The 23,695-nt window shown below is 39.2% G+C and overlaps 1 protein-coding gene across 1 annotated transcript; it reads left to right on the top strand.

Moving 5' to 3' along the window:
* The first annotated feature begins 526 nt into the window (after nucleotides 1-526).
* LOC135472689 (tyrosine-protein kinase JAK2-like) lies at nucleotides 527-23,669 on the top strand. Its single transcript, XM_064752314.1, has 14 exons — nucleotides 527-572; nucleotides 2,765-3,522; nucleotides 4,367-4,480; nucleotides 6,900-7,054; nucleotides 7,963-8,228; nucleotides 8,870-9,001; nucleotides 10,307-10,419; nucleotides 11,843-12,070; nucleotides 13,708-13,856; nucleotides 14,604-14,727; nucleotides 15,478-15,652; nucleotides 18,542-18,984; nucleotides 19,252-19,444; nucleotides 22,314-23,669. The coding sequence occupies exons 2-14, from the start codon at nucleotides 2,767-2,769 to the stop codon at nucleotides 22,571-22,573; spliced, it is 3,108 nt and encodes a 1,035-aa protein (XP_064608384.1). The 5' UTR covers nucleotides 527-572; nucleotides 2,765-2,766; the 3' UTR covers nucleotides 22,574-23,669.
* Nucleotides 23,670-23,695: the final 26 nt, after the last annotated feature.

Raw genomic sequence — 23,695 nt, forward strand, 5'->3', positions numbered from 1 at the left:
TATCAATCCTTATTTGGGGCTTTATTAAAGTGGTTAGCATGCCAGCATTATGCAATGGCTCAGGAGCCTCTCACCGTACAATGTGGCTGCTGCGAGTTCAAGTCTAGCTCATGGCAGTTTCTTCTCCAGCTGTACATTGGGGATGTAAGCAACCTGCGGATGATCAAACGTTTTCTCCGGGCTCTACCCAGTTTCCTCGTAATAACATAATGATAATGCTGGCAACTGTCATACATGTATGCATTCAAGTGAAATATTCTTGAGTACTGGTATTGCATAAATCATCAATCAAATAATTAAAAGTAATAAATTATAAGCCTGAAAAAAGTCGTATTCCAAAGTATGCTTATTCTGCTAGTCATTGTAGAAATACCGTACTACCATATCCCATCTACACATTCGTTATTAGAGCCAGAGATCTGACTTGAGAATGGGCGAAGTAAACGCAACATCAAGGTGCGAGCTTGTTGTAAGGGGAATAACTGACAGTGCAACATACTCCTGACAGTGCAAATAATAAGACGGACATGATTACGAGAATAACATCCGTGTTCGAAGGAAACAAAGAGATGGTGAGTTTAGTGGTTGTTTTGACAAAAGATACAACTAACTACAGCGATATTTATTTACGCTTGGATATTTACGTTTAATTTAATTGAAAAACAGTTGTTGTCATCATGTTTAACTGTATTTCCTTCATCATGGGACTCGAAAGAATACAACAACAACGCTTGGATGAATTCGCAGTTAAGGGACAGGCATAGACCTTTAACTATTAGGTGCATAGTGTGTGTTGGGTTGACGGTAAGGAACATTTACCACCGTTCACAGATGCATTACAGCATCCTTTGCACAAATTGATGTCAGCCGCATGTTCCCACAAATTACATGTAACTAATTAACCTGTCCTTAGGTTGGCCTTACAAAAATAGTTTATGGCAATAATGAACACAAATTGATATAAAACGGGAAATTTTCAGGTTCTTCTCGACTGCGACCACCACGTCGATCACAAACTAGGCTAGGAAAATGTGATTAGCAATCAGTCGTGATTGCCATGGACCCTTTGGGTTCACAGAAGGACATGTATAGTTAATTACAGAAACCACAAACATGATAGGTTTATGTCAGTTAATGTGAGCGTGAACAGGAATAAATGTCCTTTACTGTCAATCCAACGTATTGGGGGGCTGTTTCTCTCTTGCATTTACGTTGCTCAATAAGACTTAAGAGTTAACCGGACACTCCAGAACTAATTAAAACCTTATGGGGTATCACAGACTTGTCCATATTGTCCATATGGCTTCGGCTTTTCCTGTAAACTGGAGCATATGCCATTAGGCTAAACCATCTAGATACTTTTTTTAAAATTCCGACATTCATAGTAACACTGATGTGTTCAGAAGAATGTGAAAATTTTAAAATAACTGGCACACTTAAGCCCATTTAGATGGATTGCCAGCTAGGCTTGTGGTAAAATTTATTATAAGTTCTAGTGAGAAAATTCAGGCTGTGATATACACTGATGACTAAGGTAATGATGACCTGTCTTAGGGACTAAACACCAAGTAGGAGCTCTGCAGAGCTCTACCTTTATGAGCTCTACATAGCTCTACATTTACTAACACTTTGGTGGAACTACACATTCTTATGCATGTAGGCGCCTCCGTGGCTCAGTTGGTTAGCGCGCTAGCACAGCTTAATGACTCAGGAGTCTCTCACCAATGCAGTCGCTGTGAGTTCAAGTCCAGCTTATGCTGGCTTCCTCTCCGGTCGTAACTGGGAAGGTCTGCCAGCAACCTGCGGATGGTTGTGGGTTTCCCCCAGGGCTCTGCCCGGTTTCCTCCCATCATAATGCTGGCCGCCGTTGTATAAGTGAAATATTGTTGAGTACTGCGTAAACCACCAATCAAATAAATAAATAAATAAATCTTATCATGTATTTATTTTTCTAGGACTAGTACCAGAGTTCTGAGCCCAGTTTCACAAACGGTGTACAACATTTTTTTTATGGTGTATTTGTCATATGATATTTTGTCATATCTGCCCGGTTTCCTCCCACCATAACGCTGGCCACCATGATATAAGTGAAATATTATAGTGAAATATAATATATATAGTGAAATCTTATGCATGTATTTAGTTTTCTAGGACTAGTACCAGAGTTCTGAGCCCAGTTTCACAAAACGACGTAGGCCTACAACATTTTTTTTATGTTACATTTGTCATATGATATTTTGCCCTATATGTGTGAATATGGTACATGTACAACATCATTGTGAAACTGGCCCCAGTGGCCTCACATCCCATTGATTTAGGCACTTTCAGTATCTTGTGTCCCCTTTGAAAGTACAAACCTGCACAAATATCTAAGCTGTCTGCAACTTTTTTGAAATTTTATCTTGAGCAGATATATGTACCTACTCTGGCTCTCAGTGGTATTTAAGTCACAGTTTTAAAAGTGTGAGGCAAGAAGTGAAGGGGGGGGGGGGGGGGGGGGGGGGCACAACACACTTTTCACTAACAGATGAATGTTTTAATGTTTTCAGACATCAGTATCTCAACTGCACTGATGCATTTGCCTTGGTGGTTTCTCTTTTAACCCTACAAATAGAAAAAAGGAGTGTAACCCTTCATCCTCCCTGCTTTAAAAGGGCATACTGTATGGATTACAAATTGACCAGTTAATGTAATTAATGACTATATATAACTGCTACCTATATATGTTACAAACCAGTTCGTCTGTATCTCATTCATTTTACAGACATGAAGGTTACTAGTTACACGACAGATGACGTTAGTGCAGGGTTTAGGGTGTTGCTCTACACCTACCCCCATTCCCATGTGGAGACTGGCTCAGAGGAAATCTACCTGGAGGACATATGTAAAAGTGTGGCCAAGTCTGTGGGCATCAGCACTGTCACATTTCCACTATTTGGGTTTGTAGACTCCACACACACAACATGGCTAGGCCTGCATGAGAAAATCATCCCTGAAGAATGGACAAACGGGGATGTTTATTTCCGCATGCGATTTTCACCAGAACAGAAAGTGCTACAGCACCTTGCTAAAAGAGAACCGAAATTTACAGAGTACTTCTACAACCAGTGCAGGCATGACTTTTTAACGGAGAAACTATACAGTATATATGAGCAGCAGATTGACAAGGAGAAATCATTTGGGTTAGGGGTTTTGGAACGACTAATCTATTGTCGAAAAAATGACCTCAATGTGTGCAAAATACAATGTTTTATGGACAGCATTCCACCAACGAGGCAGAGTGATGTGAGGAGCAGGCTAAACCCACTGAGAAGTCTTCGGTTTAATCGCAATTGTAAAAGAGAATTGAAGAAATTAGACGAGCAAGTGGAGAATGGCAAGGTGGAGGATCTTTGGATGAGATTTATCGGTGGAATTTTTAACTACGTTGATAACTACTTGATTGAAAACTATGACGTACGAGTACAGTACCAAGAGGGCCACGTGGAAGACAAGAGGATTTATGTGAGGCCAAATGAAGAGGTAGATTATTTAGTCGTCAGTAATGTTTATTATTGCAGGTACACAAGCATGTACCCTGAATAATCCTAAATTTCATACATGACTGACTTGCCCATTTTCCTGATTCTGAGAGTTCTATTGATTTTAGAAAAGTGTTTGCTTGGAACCTGATGTGATATTCTACTGGAAAGTTGTAAGTTTCAGCACTGAAAATAATATTTGGTAACATTTATTTGCCTCTGAAAATGTCCTGTTCTGGGTGAAATTTTAGGTCATTTAGTCCTGTAGCTGTCCTATTTTGTATACATTTTTGCTGATGGACAGCATGAAAGCTAACAAAGCTGGAAAGGTACATGTGAAATGTTAGCACCCACATACTGCTTATATTTATACGTCCCATGAGGTTCCCCACTATCCAGTTTAAACCAGCCATATCATCATATAACCATGGGGGCCTCTTTGGCCCTGTTAGTGTGACTCAGGAGCATCTCACTTACGAAATTTCTGTGAGTCTGACCTGGTTATAAATGGGACTGTCCTCCAGCAAGCTGCAGATGGTGGCAGGTTTCCCCTGGACTCTGCATGGGCTCCTCCCACCACACTGCTGGCTGCTGTCACATAAGTAAAATATTGTCGAGTACTATATAAAACAGCAATAAAGTAAATGTAAGTGACATCTAGGTTGAAGCACCTTGGGTCAGAAGTTTTCTGAAAGTTAGTTGTGTTCGAATATTTATTAGAGTAGAAATATTTGAAGAATCAATTAAAAGAGCAATATTATGAACATAGTTTTATGAATGATCCGTGTAAAAATCCTCTGCCCCAGAAGACATCTAGATTTACTGGCTGTGATGTTGTCTTACAGATTGTCTCTGTAGGAAGGCTGAAGGACATCCAGTCAATGGAGATTCATGAGAACTGTGAGAAGTCCACAGAGTTTGGCTGGCTTGTGTTGGTCTGTGGAGAGAGAGTCCCAAAGGTTTCTGTTATACTTTGTGAAGATTATTCCTGTCAAGCATGCATGCTGCTTGTATTAGAATGTGTCAAGTCCCTCGTTCTCACTTCTTGTGGGAGTCTTGGGGACAATTATTCCTGTCAAGCATGCATGCTGCTTGTATTAGAATGTGTCAAGTCCCTCGTTCTCACTTCTTGTGCGGGTCTTGGGGACAATTATTCCTGTCAAGCATGCATGCTGCTTGTATTAGAATGTGTCAAGTCCCTCGTTCTCACTTCTTGTGGGGATCTTGGGGACAATAAATGCTCAACAGCGATCCTGTGGCTTTGTGCGTACTGATGTTTATTGAAGACCATTTATCTACTTCCTATACAGTGTTCATACCTGTACATCGGGTGTGGGGGGAAGTTTGTAAATCAACTTACCAAAGGTTGGTGGTTTAAATATAGAATACAAATTCATGCTTTTGCAGAGACAGTCTTTACCACATACTCCTTACAGCACTGCCACCAATAGCAAATTTTGTACAGAAGTCTTGAAAAAATACTGAGGTCACTTGGGTCACAGTGACGAGACAGGAAGTGATGTCAGAAAACACAAACAATCTCAGACTTTGTCTCTGATGAAACTTTATACACATGCATTCTCTTTATCTAAGTATGTGCAACATGATTCTAACCAAAACCTGAAACAACCACTTTTAGTTGATGAATGCTGATTAAATAGTTCCGCAGGAGGAGAAGCCTAAATAATCTTACGTGCGTCTCACAAGCTCCAAAGGTCAAGTTTGTGTAGTGGTGGCAGTGAGAGAGTGACTCATGCGCTGTAAGGAGTTTGCCAGAGAGGTTGATGTGCTTAAAGGAGAAGAAAATTTAAATAACAAACAAATACCGTTGAAAAGATTTTTTTTTTTTTTTTTTTTTTTTTTGATTGGTGTTTTACGCCGTACTCAAGAATATTTCACTTATACGACGGCGGCCAGCATTATGGTGGGTGGAAACCGGGCAGAGCCCGGCGGAAACCCATGACCATCCGCAGGTTGCTGACAGACCTTCCCACGTACCCGTTGAAAAGAGCATGCATTTCTCCCAGGTGCATGCCATAAAAAAAAATTCTAATATGTACCTCAAGTTGATAAATTATAAGTAAGTCAGCGCCAAAATCTGCTGTGGGCGACTCCATTTTGCCTAAGAGCTAGTCCTGAAGTCTTCTGTGTTAGGAGGAGAATTGCCGTTGGCAACCGCCGAAGTGCTGTTCGTACATTTTCGGTAGAACGCTTCTTCCCAGGAGGTAATTGAACAGTACAGTTCATTTTCCGCTTGACGATCAAGAAAGTGGAATGTGGAACATAGGTACTTAGTTTACACAAACAATCCGGCAGTTTTAATGACTCTCACTGGCTGAGAGGCAACACACACCCTGATTACAGGATGTTAAAGATGGAGGACGCCACGATATATGCCAGCTTTGCCGTTTTCAAGCTTTACATGTATGGCGAGTAAAAATCACAAAATTATGCAGCAGGCACCAAAAGATAGGAAAAAATGTGCTCTTTTCAGCCTATAGTGTCATTTATACAATTTATGCATGTTTTTAATTTGATTTTGGAGAAAACTTTACCTCCACACTCGGAATATTTCACTTGTGCTGCAATGATGAGATTTATGGGTGGAGAGCTAGATGAAACCATCGCTCTTCACCAGGTACATACATGTACACCTGAAGAAAACTTTTCTTTTTCTCTAACATATACATCATTGGTTTGGCTTTAGTCCAGAGGTTTGTCAGGTGTACATGTATGTACCTGGTGAAGAGCGGTAGTTTCATCTAGCTCTCCACCCATGAATCTCATCATTGCAGCACAAGTGAAACATTCCCCAGTGTGGAGGTAAAGTTTTCTCCAAAATCAAATTAAAAACATGCGTAAATTGTACTGAAAGGTTAGACTTATTAAACACATTACCTTCCATCTGAATTACATGTAATTCTTTTGAATGTATTTATCAACTGGGGGCCTCCATGACCGAGGGGATTAGCACCCAGGAGCCTCTCACCAATGTGGTCACTGTGAGTTCATGTCTACCTCATGCTGGTTTCCTCTTTAGCCATACTTGGGAAGGTCTGGCAGAAACCTGTGAATGGTCATGGGTTTCCTGTGGGCTCTGCCCGGTTTACTCCCACCATAACAATGGTCCCCATCATATAAGTGAAATATTCTTGAGTAAGGAGTAAAACACCAATTAAATAAATAAATAAATATGCATAAAATAGGTGCATTGGGAAAACCAAGATTCAAACAGCTTCAAATGTTCTTTTTTCTGATTTTAGTTACAGAGTATACCAAACTTGTAAAAACATCATAAGTTGGAATCCAGGCATTTTGTTTGAGTCTGCCACGAGAGGTTTCTCATCTGGGTCAATTTATAACACGTACTTATTTCAGATTCTGATGTTTAAAGAAAAAACAAAAGCGGAGTCATTTATGTCACTGTTGATTGGGTACTACCGACTGACGGTCAACTATTATTTCTGTCCAGTTGAAAGAATGGAACCGCCCTCCTTGAAACAACTAGACAAACTCTGTCATGGCCCTGTTCGGTGAGAAACATATCAAACTTTGTATATTTGGACTTTTGATTACTGGTACTTGGTTTCGTGAGGAGTATTTCAGGATCATTTGTTCCTCACACATGTTTTAGTTCGTATTATAAGATGGTGTTATCTGTCTATCCATAAAGTTAACTTTGTGGGGCTTTCTCTTAATCCTTTTTGTGATATATTGATTTTCCATGTCAACACTGTATATCAATAAATGCACATAAAAGTCGTCCATCACTAACTTGCCCATTTTTCCTGATTCTGAGAGTTCTATTTATTCTAGAAAGGTGTTTTGAGGTTAATTTGGAACAAGGGATGGTATCCTACTGGAAAATTGTAAGTTTCAGCACCAAAAATAAAGTTTTGTCACATGTAATTGCCTCAAAAACTGCACTTCTGTGGGCGAAATTTTAGATCATTTAGGGTAAGTATTTGAAATGAGAGTCTTTAATGTGATTATTCCCTGAAAGATATAGTTGGAGATTCCAAAGCTGTTATTTTAATTTATGAAATTATCTGGTGAAAATATGAATTAAAAATGTGTCTGTTTGTGAGGCACAGAAATGGATATCTTTTTACTGATCTTCAGTCTTTCATTTTGTCATGGATTCCTTTTTATCTGGCATGTCTAGGCCATCAGTAAAAATATGTTCTTTGGTCGTAACCTGGCTACCCCTGCAAAAAAAGAGCGTACTCTTAAAGTTGTTTTTGGGATTTTGATAGAAGTTTTTTATTTTTTTTTTTTTTTAACAGTGTTAATTTCTTCAATATCTCAAAAGTTTATCATTAACCAAGGGAAAAAAAAGGAATTCCTGACCAGTCAACTCTTTATTTTGCCCAACAAAGAATTTTTAAGGATGGCCCAAGAGCTACATATGTATTTCACTTCTTATTTTCTGTACTTTCAGCTACACGTATTGTAAAAACAGACTAAGGCTCAGAGGAGAAGGGACGTACATAGTGAAACAGTCAAGTGTGTTGGATCAACTGGAACTGATTTACAAACAGAAGGAGGGCGAAATAATAACGTTGACAATAGACTGCCTTCCCAATGGATATTTCAGGTTTACACCTGTTAATGGGGAGACAAGCAGAGAAGAACGGCTGTATCAGTTGATCAAAACTGACAAAAGGACTGAGCATCTAGTGGATGCTATACCGCGCAAACACGATGGTGAGTTTGGTTAGGAGCTACAAACGTAATTTGATGTTACTGACCCAAAATTTGGACCATGTTAAAGCTACTCATTTTGCATAATTCTGACAATTCTATTCTTAGAAAGGTGTTTTGAGGTTTGTTTGGAATCCATGATGATATTCTGCTGGGCTACTAGTTTCAGCACCAAAAGTGATATTTTATATCACGTTTTAAATTATTTTCCTCCAAAAATAGTGATTTTTGGCAGAATATTTTGGTCAAATACAGTTGTGTGTACATGTGTGGACAGGGTGTGTACATGTGTGGACAGGGTGTGTACATGTGTGGACAGGGTGTGTACATGTGTGGACAGGGTGTGTACATGTGTACATGTGTGTTCTATTAACAAGTGTAGACATACATGTAGTTAGTTAATTGGGCTGGAATACTAGCTAACTGGAATGGTTTGAAATATTATGATTTAAAGTGCGAGAGAAATACATGTAATGCTGGGGACACACCAGACGCATTTTTTCACTCGTACAAGCGTATATTGTGAATTTCTAAACATCCGCCTAGTGTGTCCACTCCGGTGAGAGCATATTTCACAGGCAATCTTGTCCACCCTGAAATTCATATGTATCAAACATATAAACTGTATCTGTTTCTGTGCACAGACAACTCTGGGCTTCTACTTTGTTGGAAAGGTGACACCGGTGACAATGTGCCCACCTCTGGTGAAAGACTACCACAAGTAGTCGTGCCATTCCTGAACGAGAATGCTGTCACAATCACGTCAACTGTTTTAGGTAAACATTCTTTATATACTCAGCAGCCCTCACTTTTTGAGAGGCAGTGATGACAGCAGGTGTTTGGCATTGCTTTCTCAGCTGTTTGTGCGCTTAACAATAATTAATTTTACATTTTTTACACACAGTTTCTCAAAATGTAATTGAGATTACCAAATTTGGTACACACATTCTCCTCATTGTGGAAATCGCTTAATTATTTTTTTTTTTCCATTTTCTTTTTATTGTGACTGATTCTAGACTCTGGAAATGTGTTACCTTGTAGACATGATTTCATTGTTAAATGTGATTTTCTCCTCACTGTTGAATGAACCTGATTAAGTTTTGAACTGGGAGACATTTTTTTTCATTTTGTTGATTTTGTACTGGATTGTTTGCATGTGCCCATGTGCTGTGCACAAAAAGAGGGCATATGTTCTTCAGAAACACACAGTGCATATGAAGGAGCAACTTTCAGTGTAATTTATGGAAATTTTAAAGTTTATTTTAAAGACAAATCTACTTTAGTTGGATTGGCCAGTTTCAAGGTTTCACAAAAAGTGTAATTTTCTCAATCAGCACAAAATATTGTCTTCAAAATATGCTCAAATAAACACCTTGCAAACATGCGAAAAATTTTGAAGAATTACAGTTGTATGGCTAACTGACTTTCAGTGTTTTATGTTAAGGTCTTCTTTTCCTGGAAAAGTTCACTGTACATCTCTCACTTTTTGTCTTGTTTTAATGAAAGTCTTGAAGTAAAAGAAAACTAAATTATGACATAAGGTTCATCATACAGACAACTGAAAACTATGAGTAAAAATACTTTCGTTCATTTTTCAGATTTTTTTGGTTAAAAGGCATTTAGATATTTGAATACTCTGGTGGCCTTTAAGAGCCACATTGATGGTATCTAGGAACTCTGACGTCACAACACCTTTTTTTGCCTGATGTTCACCAGAAGAAAAGAATTTTTGAGAACTTTATTTCAATAATCTTTTACTCATAGGTAAAAAAAGCTATTCCAATGTTCAGTGTCCATGATTAAAGTTGGAAAAACTTCCTGTGTCGTCAGATTTCCTAAACTCGGAAACTTTGGTCCATAAAGCACTTGTTAGAATTCAAATGTTTGAACGCCTTTAATTCTTTTCGTAAAAATCTAAAAGATAAATGAAAGTATATTTATGCATAGTTTTATGTGGTCTATTTAGTGATGCGTATTTTGATTTATAGAGGTCTTTTCCGTTAAGGACTGACAAAATTGTACATACACGTAAATGAAGACATGATGTAGTTTTATTGAGAAGACGCTTCAATGTGTTTCAGGAATTTCAGGCTATTACACAGAGGTCCTTGATGGCAATATGGCTAAAGGTGATACAAGGATTACCATTGCCGTGAAACGCCTCAAGAACCGCAACAGACACAAGTGTTTGGAGGTTTGTTTTAACTGAAGAAACGTTTCATTAGGGATCTAAATTCTCATAATGTAATAAAATCCCACAATGTAATAATTATTACTCTGTGGGTAGCACTTGCTACTATTAATGTAACATGAACACATTATGGGTAACAACGTGTTTCCAACATTTCCCAAAAGGCCTTCTCTGGTAATGTCAGGGGCTGACAGACAAAAGTAGGCTTGAATAGATAAGTGATGTGAATGTTGAGGTGTTACATTATGGGCAATTCCATGCTCAGAAACATGCATGAGTCATGCCAGTTATATAATGTAATACATATTGCATAATGGGCAGGAAGCCCATTGTGAATATTAACCATAATGTAATAATTATTACTGATTCTCACATTACATAATATTGTTACTCTTCTTTTAGCATTTGCTGTCTATATATGTAATGATGCTGCATTTTTGGTAGGAAGTGTTACAAATAGTGTAATAATTATTACATTAAAGGATTTTATTCACACAACTGGTATTTTACAGGGTAGTATCTATGTTTGTGTACATACATGTACAATTGCACAAAGTCATTATGTATTTTCCTCTGGTCTAAGTGATGGAACAGGTTGAAGGTTGAACTGGGGCTTGAAATGTCTCGATAAGTAAAGAAAATTCCCGTCAGTTCACTACCCTTGGTTTTGTGTGTTTACTTGCCTGCCTGTCCACTTAGCCTTTAGATTTTGCTTGATACTTGACAGTGAACAGAGTGAATCCATGTATGTGTATGGCTGTCAGTCATACCTGGTTTCCTCCTGACATTGGTTTCCTCCTGACCCTGGTTTCCTCCCGACACTGGTTTCCTCCAGGTGTTGCCTCAAGTAAGCCTGAAATCATTTTTTGATTTATAATACTTGTAAAGTAATACGGAAATTACAAGTGAAAAAGCAATCAAAATGTATAAGTACTGTATTTATGTGTAAAATGTTCACATGTCTGAAGGCCATAAAATTATACTTTTTATGCCAGCAGTAAGAATAGCAATCAGACAGATGTCATCACAAAAAGCACTAAGTGGTTTATAAAGTGGCTTATAAAGTGGATTCATTGATCAGAATCAAACAAAAGCTGGCGCTTGAAATAAGCTTTAAGTGGTATAAGTAAATCTTCAACCTTTTCAACCACTAAAGCACTTTTTTCAATGGAATGTATGCATTATGAATATGATGCTAAAAATGATTTGTTTGCGTCAGTAAAAACGCAGGCTTCATAGAACTGTGAAAATTAGTTCTCTACACCCCATAGCTCTCAAAATGTTTCAAAATATTGGTTGTAGCGGTGGTTGAAAAGGTTGAAGAATTGGGGTATTCATGTTCACAGCTGTTGTGTACTGATGTTTATTTTGGCTCTGTCATGATTTTCTGTTTCCACATGATTATGAGTCCTTGTTTTTTTTCCAGCCCTTTCTAGCAATGGTGCACAGAATGCGTGAGATGCATAGCTCTTACATCGTACAGTTACTGGGTGTTTGTCTTATGCCCCCTGTCTACATTGCACTTGAGTATTCTCCCCACGGTGACCTTGCAACCTACTTGAAGCATTACCACACCATCGTTAGCCCGTCTCAGCTTCTGCAGGCTATGCTGTATGTGATCAGTGCTCTCCAGTATTTAATACCAGCTGCTCAAGTTAGTACAACATTACTCACTGTGACATACCTTAATTTCGACCTAATACCAATTCAAGTCCAGCTTATGCTGGTTTCCTCTCCGGCCATACGTGGGAAGGTCTACCAGCAACCTGTGGATAGTTGTGGGTTTCCTCCCACCATCATGCTGGCCGCTGTCGTATAAGTGAAATATTCTTGAGTACGTCGTAAAACACCAATCAATAATCAATCAATAAATAAAAAACCTAATATCACAACATATATTTATATATATACTCAAGGTAGTCGTTCTCATGACTGTAATTCTTCTCATTTTTGGGACTTCTTTTTCTCCTCCTTTTACATGTAATTGTAACTGGAATTTGAGACCGCGGACATGTCATTTGCAGTTTTATTTGTGCCAACACGCTTTTCTCATGCAGGTACTAAATACATGTAGCATGGGAGTTAATACGAAACCAGATTTTTATTGGTGTTCGCAATTTACATGCGCTGTGCAGACTGGTCTGTTGTCTGGCATACTGTACTTGCTGGTTACTATTAGCCCTGGTTTTGTAAATATCATCCAAAGTTGTTCATTTCTATATATTTTCCCATGTAATCTTTCACATCGTTGTCTGCTTGCCACTGTATCATGCATATGAAGTGCCCGGATGTTGCCGGTAGATTGATTAGACTGTTTCTCTTTTCTCACGTGGTTAGCCCATCTTCTCAACAACATATACATATCTTTACTGATCAGTAAAAACTGAGAGAGAAATGTGATTTTTGGCTTTCTGTACTACTTATATCTGTCCACTGAAAACAGGGTGAGTGGGTGATTGGTTGGGGTTTAATGTCGTATTTAAAAATTTACCGAAGTCAATCCAAGCCATTATACTGATACACGTCAACCAGTCATTGTACTATCCCCTTCATTCTGAATGCCAAGTGAGGCAGTAACAATTTCCTCTTTTAAGGTCTTAGGTGTGACATGACCCAGGATTGACCCTGGACCCACCGCCTCTCTAAACGGTTGCTCTACAATCTGTGCTATTGGGGCTGGTCACACTGAAGTAGAAGTATAAAAGAGTACAAATTAAGTGTGTATATGTTAAATACAGAGTACGTTGTTTCTGTTACACAGAGCTGGAAAGGAAATTTTTGAATATTTTTGGAATCAAAACTGATTCATAATTTTAGTAAAATTGATATCTTGGTGCATATGGCCTTTATTAAATTGTGAGCTGACATGCCGTTCAGAAAAATAAATAACAAAATTTTACCTGTTCTGTGAGTCCACTTCTAAGTATTCCCTTTAAGATTACCATAATTACCATATGGGCCTCTAAGGTCAAGGTGGTTAGCACGCCAGTGTCGTGCCATGTCCCCGGAGGCTCTCACCAATAGTCGCTGTGAGTTCAAATCCTGCTCATACTGATTTCCTTTTGTGGGTTTTCCCCGGGGTGAGGTTTTGCCCTGTTTCCTCCCACCATAATGATTGCAGCTGGTGTATAAGTCAAATATTCTTGAGTATAATGTAGAACATGAATCAAATAAATAAATGAATAAATATACCAAAAATATCCCACATAAGTGTACAATATTCAAACAATACCTGTACATTTATTTGATGTATACCACGAGCATAACTCCAAGTATATTTATTTTTTGTAGGAGAGTCGTTTTTTGGCACATGGTAACATTCGCTGCCGCAATATCATCGTGTTTCACCATACCAGTGTGATGGAAGTAAAACTGGGAGACCCAGGCCTGGTATATCTCTACAACCAGCTTCCGTTAGAACATCAGTGTAACCAGGAAAGGTAGGTCTTTATAGTTAAACTTTGCCTGGCCATTTAAATGAAGGATCATTCACCTGTTTTTTTATGCGTCCGGTGTACAATTTGTCACATGCTCTTATTTCATCCAATGTTTTATCAGTCACATCTTCTTTGTGGATTCGGTGGATGATCTGTTACATCCACCGAATGTGTAGTTTATAGTCACCTGTTTTTACACATCCAGCGTATAACCTGTCACATGTTCTTAGTGCATCCAATGTTTGATCAGGTTTTCTTCGTGCACTATGTGGATGACTTGATATTGGATCATGGATTGTCAGGCATCATGTGTGATGTCAGGCACCTGAGCTGGTGTTGGGTACCTTATGTGGTGTCGCGCACCAGGTGTGGTGTCAGGTACCTAGAGTGGTGTTGGGGCACACCTCGCAAGGTGCCAGGGAAAGTAGGTTCCAGGCAGGGGGAAGTCCTCCATTATGATTTGATTTCCTTCATGGATAAACCAGACTGATGATGAATAAGTGAAGTGTTTTTAATTACAAAACAAATTAATTGAACTAAATCACTTTCCAAACCATTACTAAAAGAAAAATCATACACAGGGTGTGAACATTCACAAGGATGATTTTGGTCCTCTTTTTTGTCTTGTTTTGGTTCTCTTTTGTCCTGTTTTCTCTTTCTCATCCAAAACATCAAATAATCTTAAGCGCAGCATAAAACCCTAATATTTCCCTTTAAAGTTAAGTACATATGAATCAGTGCATGTTTCAGACTTCCATGGCTAGCCCCAGAGCTGAGGAGTGACCTGAATGCTATGACTCCAGAGAGTGAGATATATGCCTTTGGGACCACAGTTTGGGAGATGTGGGCCAAGGGTGACCAGCCACCCAACACGGTAATAAACACAAAATGGTAACCATTTCTGACTAAGCAATATGATGGCCTTGCTATATGAGATGATGGCCTTGCTCACAACATTTTGTTAATCTAGCATGGCTTGGTTGTTTAAAACTGGTTTAAAACTTAATACCTGATTTAACTTTAAGCCAAGTCTTCATTTTTGCACTTAACCTAAAAAAAATTGTGTAACATTTTATTAAATATAACTAAAACTGCTGCTGTTTTCTTAAGAAAACTGAATTGGCTGCAGTTTGATTAAAATTTATATATAAAATATGGCTTGACCCAGCATTAGCCAATACATTTCAAACAACTCAGTGGGCACTGGAGATTCATTGAGGTTCTGTTACATGATGCAACTCCCTCTTTCTTGTCCGAGTCAGATATTTGTAAAACTTGTTGGCATGATGGAGATGATATACATTTCATCACCCTTTCAAGATACAGTGAAACCTGTTAAAACTGACTGTACGTGGGCCGAGTTGTCAAGAGTGCTAGTGCAGAACAAGGACTCGTAAGCTTTTCACCAGTGCAGTAGTTGCAAGCAACCTGCACATGGTCGTGTGTTCCCCTGAGCTTGGCCACTTATGTCTTACCGTAATGCTGGCTGCTGTCATATGAATGAAATGAGTGCGGCATTTTAACACCAGTCAAACAAAGATGACGCTTGTTCTGCTTCACCATCATCCCATCGTAATAGTTTGTATTGAAGATCGGTTGATCATCGAAGTATTGAATGTTTTAGGCTGGAGAAGAAATGCCTGCTTCTCTGGCACCAGATGAGGAGGACAAGCCATGGCTGCACGATCTGAAGGAAAAAGTTGTGGACATAATCAAGTCATGTCGTCATGATGACCCCTCCAAGAGGATGCAGGTGAAAGAACTTGTGCGAGCAATTTTTACTCTGGAGTACGGATCTGGTAAGAAACATTTTACTCACTGACTAAATACACTTCTCACAAGTAATACAGGATATTGAAGTTGCACCAAACTGCAACAAACACAGGATTCCTCTGATAATTTGGGGCCTCCGTGGCTCAGTTGGTTAGCGCGCTAGCGCAGCATAATGACCCAGGAGTCTCACACCAATGCGGTCACTGTGAGTTCAAGTCCAGCTCATGCTTGCTTTCTCTCCGGCCGTATGTGGGAAGGATGAGTGTAAAGGCTGTCCAAAGATCTGTATGTCATTCGTCGTTTTACCACTTTCTACAATGCGAAGATTACAAGATGAAAGATTGAAGGCCATTGGGATGCTACAGGCAGGCAGAACGCAAACCTACACAGCAGCACAACTGTGCGTCTCGTAGTCTGTCATCAGCTGGTTGTGGGCATGTTACATTGTCACTGGAAGAGTCCAGAACAGGCCACAAAGTGATCGCTCACGATGTACCACCAAACATAATGACCAGAGAATCATGGCTGGAGCCCTCCATGATCGAAGACAAAATCCTACACATCTGCATCTGGCACAGAGACAGGCCACCAGGGACCTCATCTCCACACAGACTATGACAAACTGGCTACAAACTGGCGAGCGCTCATCTCGTTGTCCCCACCCAACCATCACAAGCAGGCCGTAGATACTGGTGTCGTCATCACCAGCAGTGGGACACTGCCCAGTGGTCCCATGTAATGTTCAGCAATGAATCCAGGCTCACCTTGGACATCAGTGATGGTTGACATCAGGTTAGAAGACGCCCTGGGGAACGCCAGGCTCTGTGATTGCACATGATCGGTATGGGAGAGGGTCTGATATGGTGTGGGGTGGGATCACAAGGGCAGGCAGGACCGGTCTCCACATCTGCCAAAGCAGAGTCATGGGTGTCTACTTAAATGACAACATCACACATGTCACACGATACATGTCCTGCTTTTTGCACGCCACCACAGACAAGGTTTCACTTTCCACGATGATAATACCAGGGCTCACCGTGCTCACGTCGTCTTTGACCATCTTAAACAGCCTCAGATCCCAACTATGCCATGGCCAGAGATGTCTCACAAGTTTCAGATGACTTTTCGATTCATTTTTGATCAGTTGATGGATAACATCTCATTGGGCACATACAAGTACTTCCTGGCAGGAACCAAGTTATGTAAGTGCGATGTTCTTAAAGTAGTTCCCCAGGACTGGGTCTGTCGTACTACAGATAAATAGTTTGATGGATCAATTCTGATCATTTAAAACATCAAAAAGGAAAGAAAAGTGCTAAAATTTGGTGGTCCAACATCAGAAAATCTATTCCACAACAGTCGAGCCTCCCTTGACTTTGTGACATCATGGTGGTACACCCCCTGTAGGCATGTGGAGCTTCTCTGTGTACAACAAAGACCTCAGGAGATAATCGCTACGCATTATCAACTACCATTGAGACTATTGAGACTATTCCATGCCCGTGCGTGGCTTCACAGCACTACACAGAATATTGTAAAGTTACATACACTGCACGTGGCCTGAAAAAGCTACAGATCCTGATCTCATGAAAAACACCCTTCGATTACAGGCCTACTGCAATGAAATACCGAGGGATGAGGATGAGACTTCATGGCATGACATAACCAGGGCTCCCAAGCCGACAAGATAGGCAGACAGTTCAACTTTAATGGGTTTTTTTTTTTTTAAATGGAACTAGTGAATACAATATTTTTTTACATGCAGCTTAAAGACTAACATAGCATAAAAATTGCTTCTGGGGAACATTTAGTGGGAAAATAACGTGGTGTATCTCCTTTATGTACTTGCACTGTATTTGACATTAAGTTAGTCATGTAAAAATGCACCTTCAAAAGTGCATAAAGACTTAGCATGTTACTTTCGATGCCAACACAAGTTATTTTGATAAATAATAAATTGAACTTCATAAGAAAACTGAACACAGCACTAGTATGTCATGAAACCCCAATCAATCAAACAGATACCCTAAATGACTATAAATTTCGTCCATGACTAACTTGCCCGTTCACGATTCTGAGAGTTCTATTGATTTGAGAAAGGTGTTTTGAGGTTTTCTTGGAACATGGGATGATATTCTACTGGAAAATTGTAAATTTCAGCACCTAAAATTGTATTTATTTGCCTCTTAAAATGAACTTTTGTGTGTGAAACTTCAGATCATTTAGTGTACATGCAAAATATGGCTTGTGACTAGGCTCTCAAATGGCAGGTGCAATGCTCTAAATGTAGCCAACTGGGTTGTGCATAGATTTGCTTGGTTACTTTTTGTTTTAATCTTGCCCAACACAGCATCAGATATATTCTGATTGATGGTTTAGACCATATGTAGCACAGATTCCATTCACTTGACATTATGTTTCATCTATTTGACAGTGGTGCTGGTGATTTCTGTAAGTAATCAATTAAGACCCATTGGCCTGCATCATAGGCTACATTGTATAGTTTGTAAATGTGTATTTGTATTGTTTTTATTTTTATAGCTGAATTTAAAAGCATTTGTCCCATTTTCGTTTTTGATGTTTCCGTTTCATGTCAAAGGCCAAAACTCTTTTTTTGGCACTGTCATGTTCTCTCTACGATATGGCTAGAATATTTCCAATATGTGTAGCTATACTCTAAGCTCTAATTGGGGCCTCTGTGACCTCATAGTTTGGGTGCTAACAGAGCATAATCACTCCACAGCCTGTTGCCAATTTGCTTGCCATGAGCAGATGCAGTTGCTCGTGTCTTTTCCCAGTGCTCTGCCTGGTTTCACTTGTTTATAAGAGAAATTTCTTGAGTATTGGCATGAATGAAATAAATAAATAAAGTATGTATTTTTTCTCTAATCTTGCCGATGATGTGACTGCTCCAGATATGTCTGGGAAATATGCTTATGTGGACGAGGAAGAAGATCTGCCCAGTGTGTCTGCTCTAGGTTCTGATCCCCAGCAGTGTTCACTTGAGCAACAGGCAGCCATTGCACCCGCTTTGCCTCACCCTCGTCCAGCCAGATTAGTGGAAACTAAAGAGCATCCTCGATCCAATGTGCAAAGACCGGAGACACCGCCACTAGGCGAGTTTGTGTTCTGTGAAGGATGGCACTGTAAACCAGATCATCATGAACAAGGGACAGAAAACTCAAGCGAGAGTAGAACCAAGGAAAGAGATGTGCCACCACCTCTGACCAGAAGTCTCCCTCCATCGATGGGAGCAAGTCGTTCTCCTCAACCCTTGCTCGAGCAAGCTGTCAACAAAGGTGGTATTGAGCAAATGATTGGCAGAGACAGAGTCAAGACAAGCAATGTGATTGGAAGCGTGAGTTAATATTGTTTTGGAAAATATTTCGTGCTAAATTTCTTGCAAAACGTTTGAATGTAGTACTATAATAAGCATAAGGGCTCCGCTCAGTTTCTACATTCTGTAATACTGACCACCATTGTATAAGTAAAATATTCTTACGTACTGCATGAAACACCAAACAAATAAATAAATGAGTAGAATAGAGATATTGGTGAACAGAGATATTTTGAAAATTTCAAGAAATCTGAATAATGAAAGAGGCCTGTTATCTTTTCAATTCAGGGACATTTTGGTGTTGTGTACAAAGGAGAATTTAAAAAGGATAATGGCGAATGGATTCCTTGTGCTGTGAAAACTCTTAAACAATGTGGGGATTCGGCACAGAATGACAAAAGTCTGGAGGAGGAGATGAACATAATGTGCAGGCTGAACCACGAGAATATAGTAGCACTGCATGGGTTCTGCTTGAACAATGGTAAGTCTGTAGTGGTAGCTACTGTAATTCACGGATGGACTGGCCAGTTTTTTTGCATACGTTATGTGTGCCCCAGTGGAGTTGTCTGTAGATATGGCAGGAAGAAGCGATTAGGCTGACACTGCATAGCTGGGGTAAACTCACCAGACAAAGACTGAGAGTAATGTGTTTTGTGTGTATTTCCCCATGCTCTGCACATTTTTTTTTTTTTCAACCATCATGCAGGCCACTGTCGTATAAGTGAAATATTCTTGAGTACGGCATAAAACACCAATAAAAAATAAATAAAAAATGTGTTTTGTTTGTTCTTATGCAGTGTCATGATTTGGATGTGTGAACGAAAAGTATGCTCCTTAACTTACCACCATCTTATAAGTGGAACATTCTCAAACATATTACTAAACAACTATCAAATAAATTAAAGTTGTTGTACAACAGCGTTGCCAGGGTCCATGTTAAAGCTGTGGTGCAACAGCGTTGCTAGGGTCCATGTTAAACTAGTAACAGGGTCCATGTTACTTGTTTTTTTTTCTGGGAGCCTGTGCCAGATACTGTTGGAATGTGCATTAGGGAAGAGTTCTCATAGAAACATATAGGCAAAATTTACACAGAAGTGTTTGTAGTCAATTGAATACACTTGAAGGACTTGGGTGATATGCGCATCTCATTTGAAAGCATCCATTCTAGCCATCAGTGCGCAAGTAGATATACTGCATGTACATGCATATAACTTGTGCTAACTGTTGTAAATTGGTCATTTCAACAGTTCTTAAACCATGTAAGTCTAGTGCCTCAATGAATTTAGGCACACACATGGAGCACATCTGTAGCGATTTGCAGTCAGTGATTTTTAACTTTACAGCTGTAGCATTTTTCTGTCATGTGACCTTGAAGTACATGTAGCTGGAGTGGAAATTGTACTTTTTGGCAATTTGATCACAATTTGCAACAAAACTACATATCATAGAAAAGAAATAAGATTCATGATCAGGATGAGAATTATGTCGGGTGGCATGCTTGTAATATTTGTACATTCATGCTAGATACGAATGCATTGTATATAGCATGTGGACTCCAAAAGGGCCAAATATTGTAAATTGGCCTTGGGTTAATTTTTCAAGCACTGCAAGTTTTATTTATTAAGACGCCTCAATAATTTTTGGGTCACATACAGTACATATATAGCCCTTTGCACTCAGCCATTTTCAGCTTTAGAACTGTAACAGTTTTCTGTCACGTGACCTCCAATTGTTGGAGAAATTGCACTTTTTTGGGCTTTAATTGCTATTCGTGACAAAAATATGCATCATAGATAAGAAAAAAGGACTAGATTAGGTAACATTCTTAAACTATTTAAATTCAGAAAATGTTGGTCTTGCGACAAATTCGGTTACCAGTGCACTTCCAAAGTTTTAAAGATATACATATATAATTGATTTTTGCATGCTTCATTTGCTCCAATGTATTCTATCTGCCTTGTAAACTTCATCTCAATGACATAAACCCCTTTTCAAGAAAAAGACATGTAAACACTGTCTGTCAAGGGCAATATGGTGGCATATGTAGCTCATACTGAAAACTAAAAAATTTTTGGGATACATTTCCAAAGTGAACTGAATTTTAACCTCGACTTAATATTGAATGCCAAAAAAAAAATGTTAGAATGATAAGGAATAGACTGGACTTGAACTGCACACTGCTAGGGCTGGTAGTCTAGTGTCTATTAGTTTCATGATGATGGGACATATCAGCAGGAAATAACTGAATTTGAACCGCAGACAGCTAGATACAATCTCCGTTGGGTCTTTTATGAAGACCAGTGAAAAGAAAATAATACTTTGTTCTCAGATAGCAGTGCTGGGCCCACTTTCACAAAGCTTAGTACATCACATGTCCGTAACTTATTTTGTAAATGACGTTGCCTTATGGCACTATAACCTAGACTGCGTCTTTTACGAGCAAAGGTATAACAGTTATGAGGTACAAACTTTTGTGAAAGTGGCCCATGAGCCACATGTATAGAGAGCCCTTTGATCGTGAGAGTGTTCCTTTAATCTACTGTTGCTGGTGGCAGACTAAAGACTGAACATAAAAACTTTGTCTCCATAGGTTTAACTGTTTTGGAGCATATCTATAAAATTCAAAATTCCCACTTAATCATGCAACTGGGGCCTCCGTGGCTCAGTTTGTTTGCACACTAGTGCAGCGTAATGACCCAGGAGCCTCTCACCAATGCGGTCGCTTTGAGTTCAAGTCCAGCTCATGCTGGCTTCCTCTCCGGTCGTAAGTGGGAAGGTCTGCCAGCAGCCTGCTGATGGCTGTGGGTTTCCGACAGGCTATGCCCGGTTTCCTCCCGCCACAATGCTGGCCGCCGTTGTATAAGTGAAATATTCTTGAGTACAGCATAAAACACCAATCAAATAAATAAATAAATAATCGTGCAACTGGCCAAACAGCACAAAACGTCAAAAGTTGCTTCATATGTTCATTATTAAAACTCCAAAGTTTCATTTTTCTACCTTTACCCATTTTTGAGATATTGCTATTTTACGAGCTGACTAAGAATAATAATTTAATGATCCGAATGATTTCAAGAGGTGTCCCACTAGGATAGCGTGGACCCCTAGTAAGTATTATTGTTATTGTCTGAAAGGGCAGATGTCAGGCTTGTGCATTAGTGTGAAGAGTGGGAGAATCTGCCAACCTGCGGATGGTCATGGGTTTCCCTGGGCTCTGCCCAGTTTGTTTCCACTATGATGCTGGTCACTGTTGTATAAGTGAAATATTCTTGAGTACAGTGCAAAACACCTGCCAAATAAATAAACACATAAATATTATTAAATATCTGCACCCTCCTATGTGTACACAGCAAAGGATCCTTACTGTCTGGTTATGGAGTATGTGAAGAAGGGCAGTCTGCACAGAGTCCTCACTGAAGCCCGTAGGCCAACAACCCAAATCCACAGAGAACTCACTCCACAAGTCTTGTTCAATATCTGTCATGATGTGGCACTGGTAAGTGTGATACGTTTGCATTTTTATTCAGTTCTATATTTTTTGTTACTGTGCAGTGTTAAAAAAAAGGTTGTTCTATTCCTTGTCAGAAAGTTAAAGGTAGAGAAAATATAAAAAGCTCAGATGAAAGAGTGCAAAAAGTTAGTTGTAATATTTGCCTCAAAATTTTCTTTTGATTTCTCTTTAAGAGAAAGAGACACTTTAAAATATTTTTGGATGGTTGGTATTTGGGACCACAGTAAATATATTACACATGCATCATATCATATCCCAAAAATCTCTGGTTTTGATTTTTGCTTTCCTTGGTGTATTTTCATAATTTATACATGGATATGTAGAGGAATATTCTGAAAATATGTAATATGTTCTATGGCTTGATTTTATGCAAGATTTAGGATGCATTTGAAGAAATAGAGAAAGATTCCCTGGTGAGGAGAATTCATGTCAGCGATTCGACTTTTTAAAATTGTAGGCCTTGTCTGATGTACTGATATGACTCATTACATATACATTTTCATTAGAAGTTTTTTTAAGTGTATGTAAGCACGCAGTCTGACACACATTACACACATCACACAATAAAGTCAGGTATTCCTACGTAATTTTGTATCCAACATGAAACTGTGATAAATTTACTGATAAGCCAAAGAACTTGTCATAGAGTCATCATATACGGTTCTCACCTCAGAGAAAGCAATGTGTTGGATATACATATATTTGTCAGCACATAACTCTGCCATAAATGCCTCTAAGTAGGCTTGTTATTTAATAATTAATGAAGTAATTTATGTTATATACAAAATATGGTATACTCGAGTCGCCCGGTACAAACTTGAATCCCCTGCCCTCAAGAGAATGGTGTATACGGGTGGTGGACCAAAACAGGAGGAGTCACAAACAGTAACCTATTAGAACTTGAATTTTGTGCAAAATTCAAACTCGAAACTTCAAACGTGCACCTTTATACGAGTACGAAGGTGCATGGTTGGCAAAACGTACGCTGTCAGGGTGCCGACCATCAGCGTATCTCCTGCCACGTTGGGCGTAGGATTGTTGGTTAGGATCACGGCTGCATCTATATGCCAATAGGTGATCCCAAATACCCACCACACACAAAATATTGCTATATACCTTTCTCCGGCTTGAAAAAAAACAAACAGTATGAAAGACCATGTTTACAAATACATGTAGTTTTCATGCACATCTAATTTTGGCAGCATTTTTAGCTCGTGTGTA

Source organism: Liolophura sinensis, chromosome 8 (genome assembly GCF_032854445.1).
Source record: "Liolophura sinensis isolate JHLJ2023 chromosome 8, CUHK_Ljap_v2, whole genome shotgun sequence".
NCBI classification, from domain to species: Eukaryota; Metazoa; Mollusca; class Polyplacophora; order Chitonida; family Chitonidae; genus Liolophura; species Liolophura sinensis.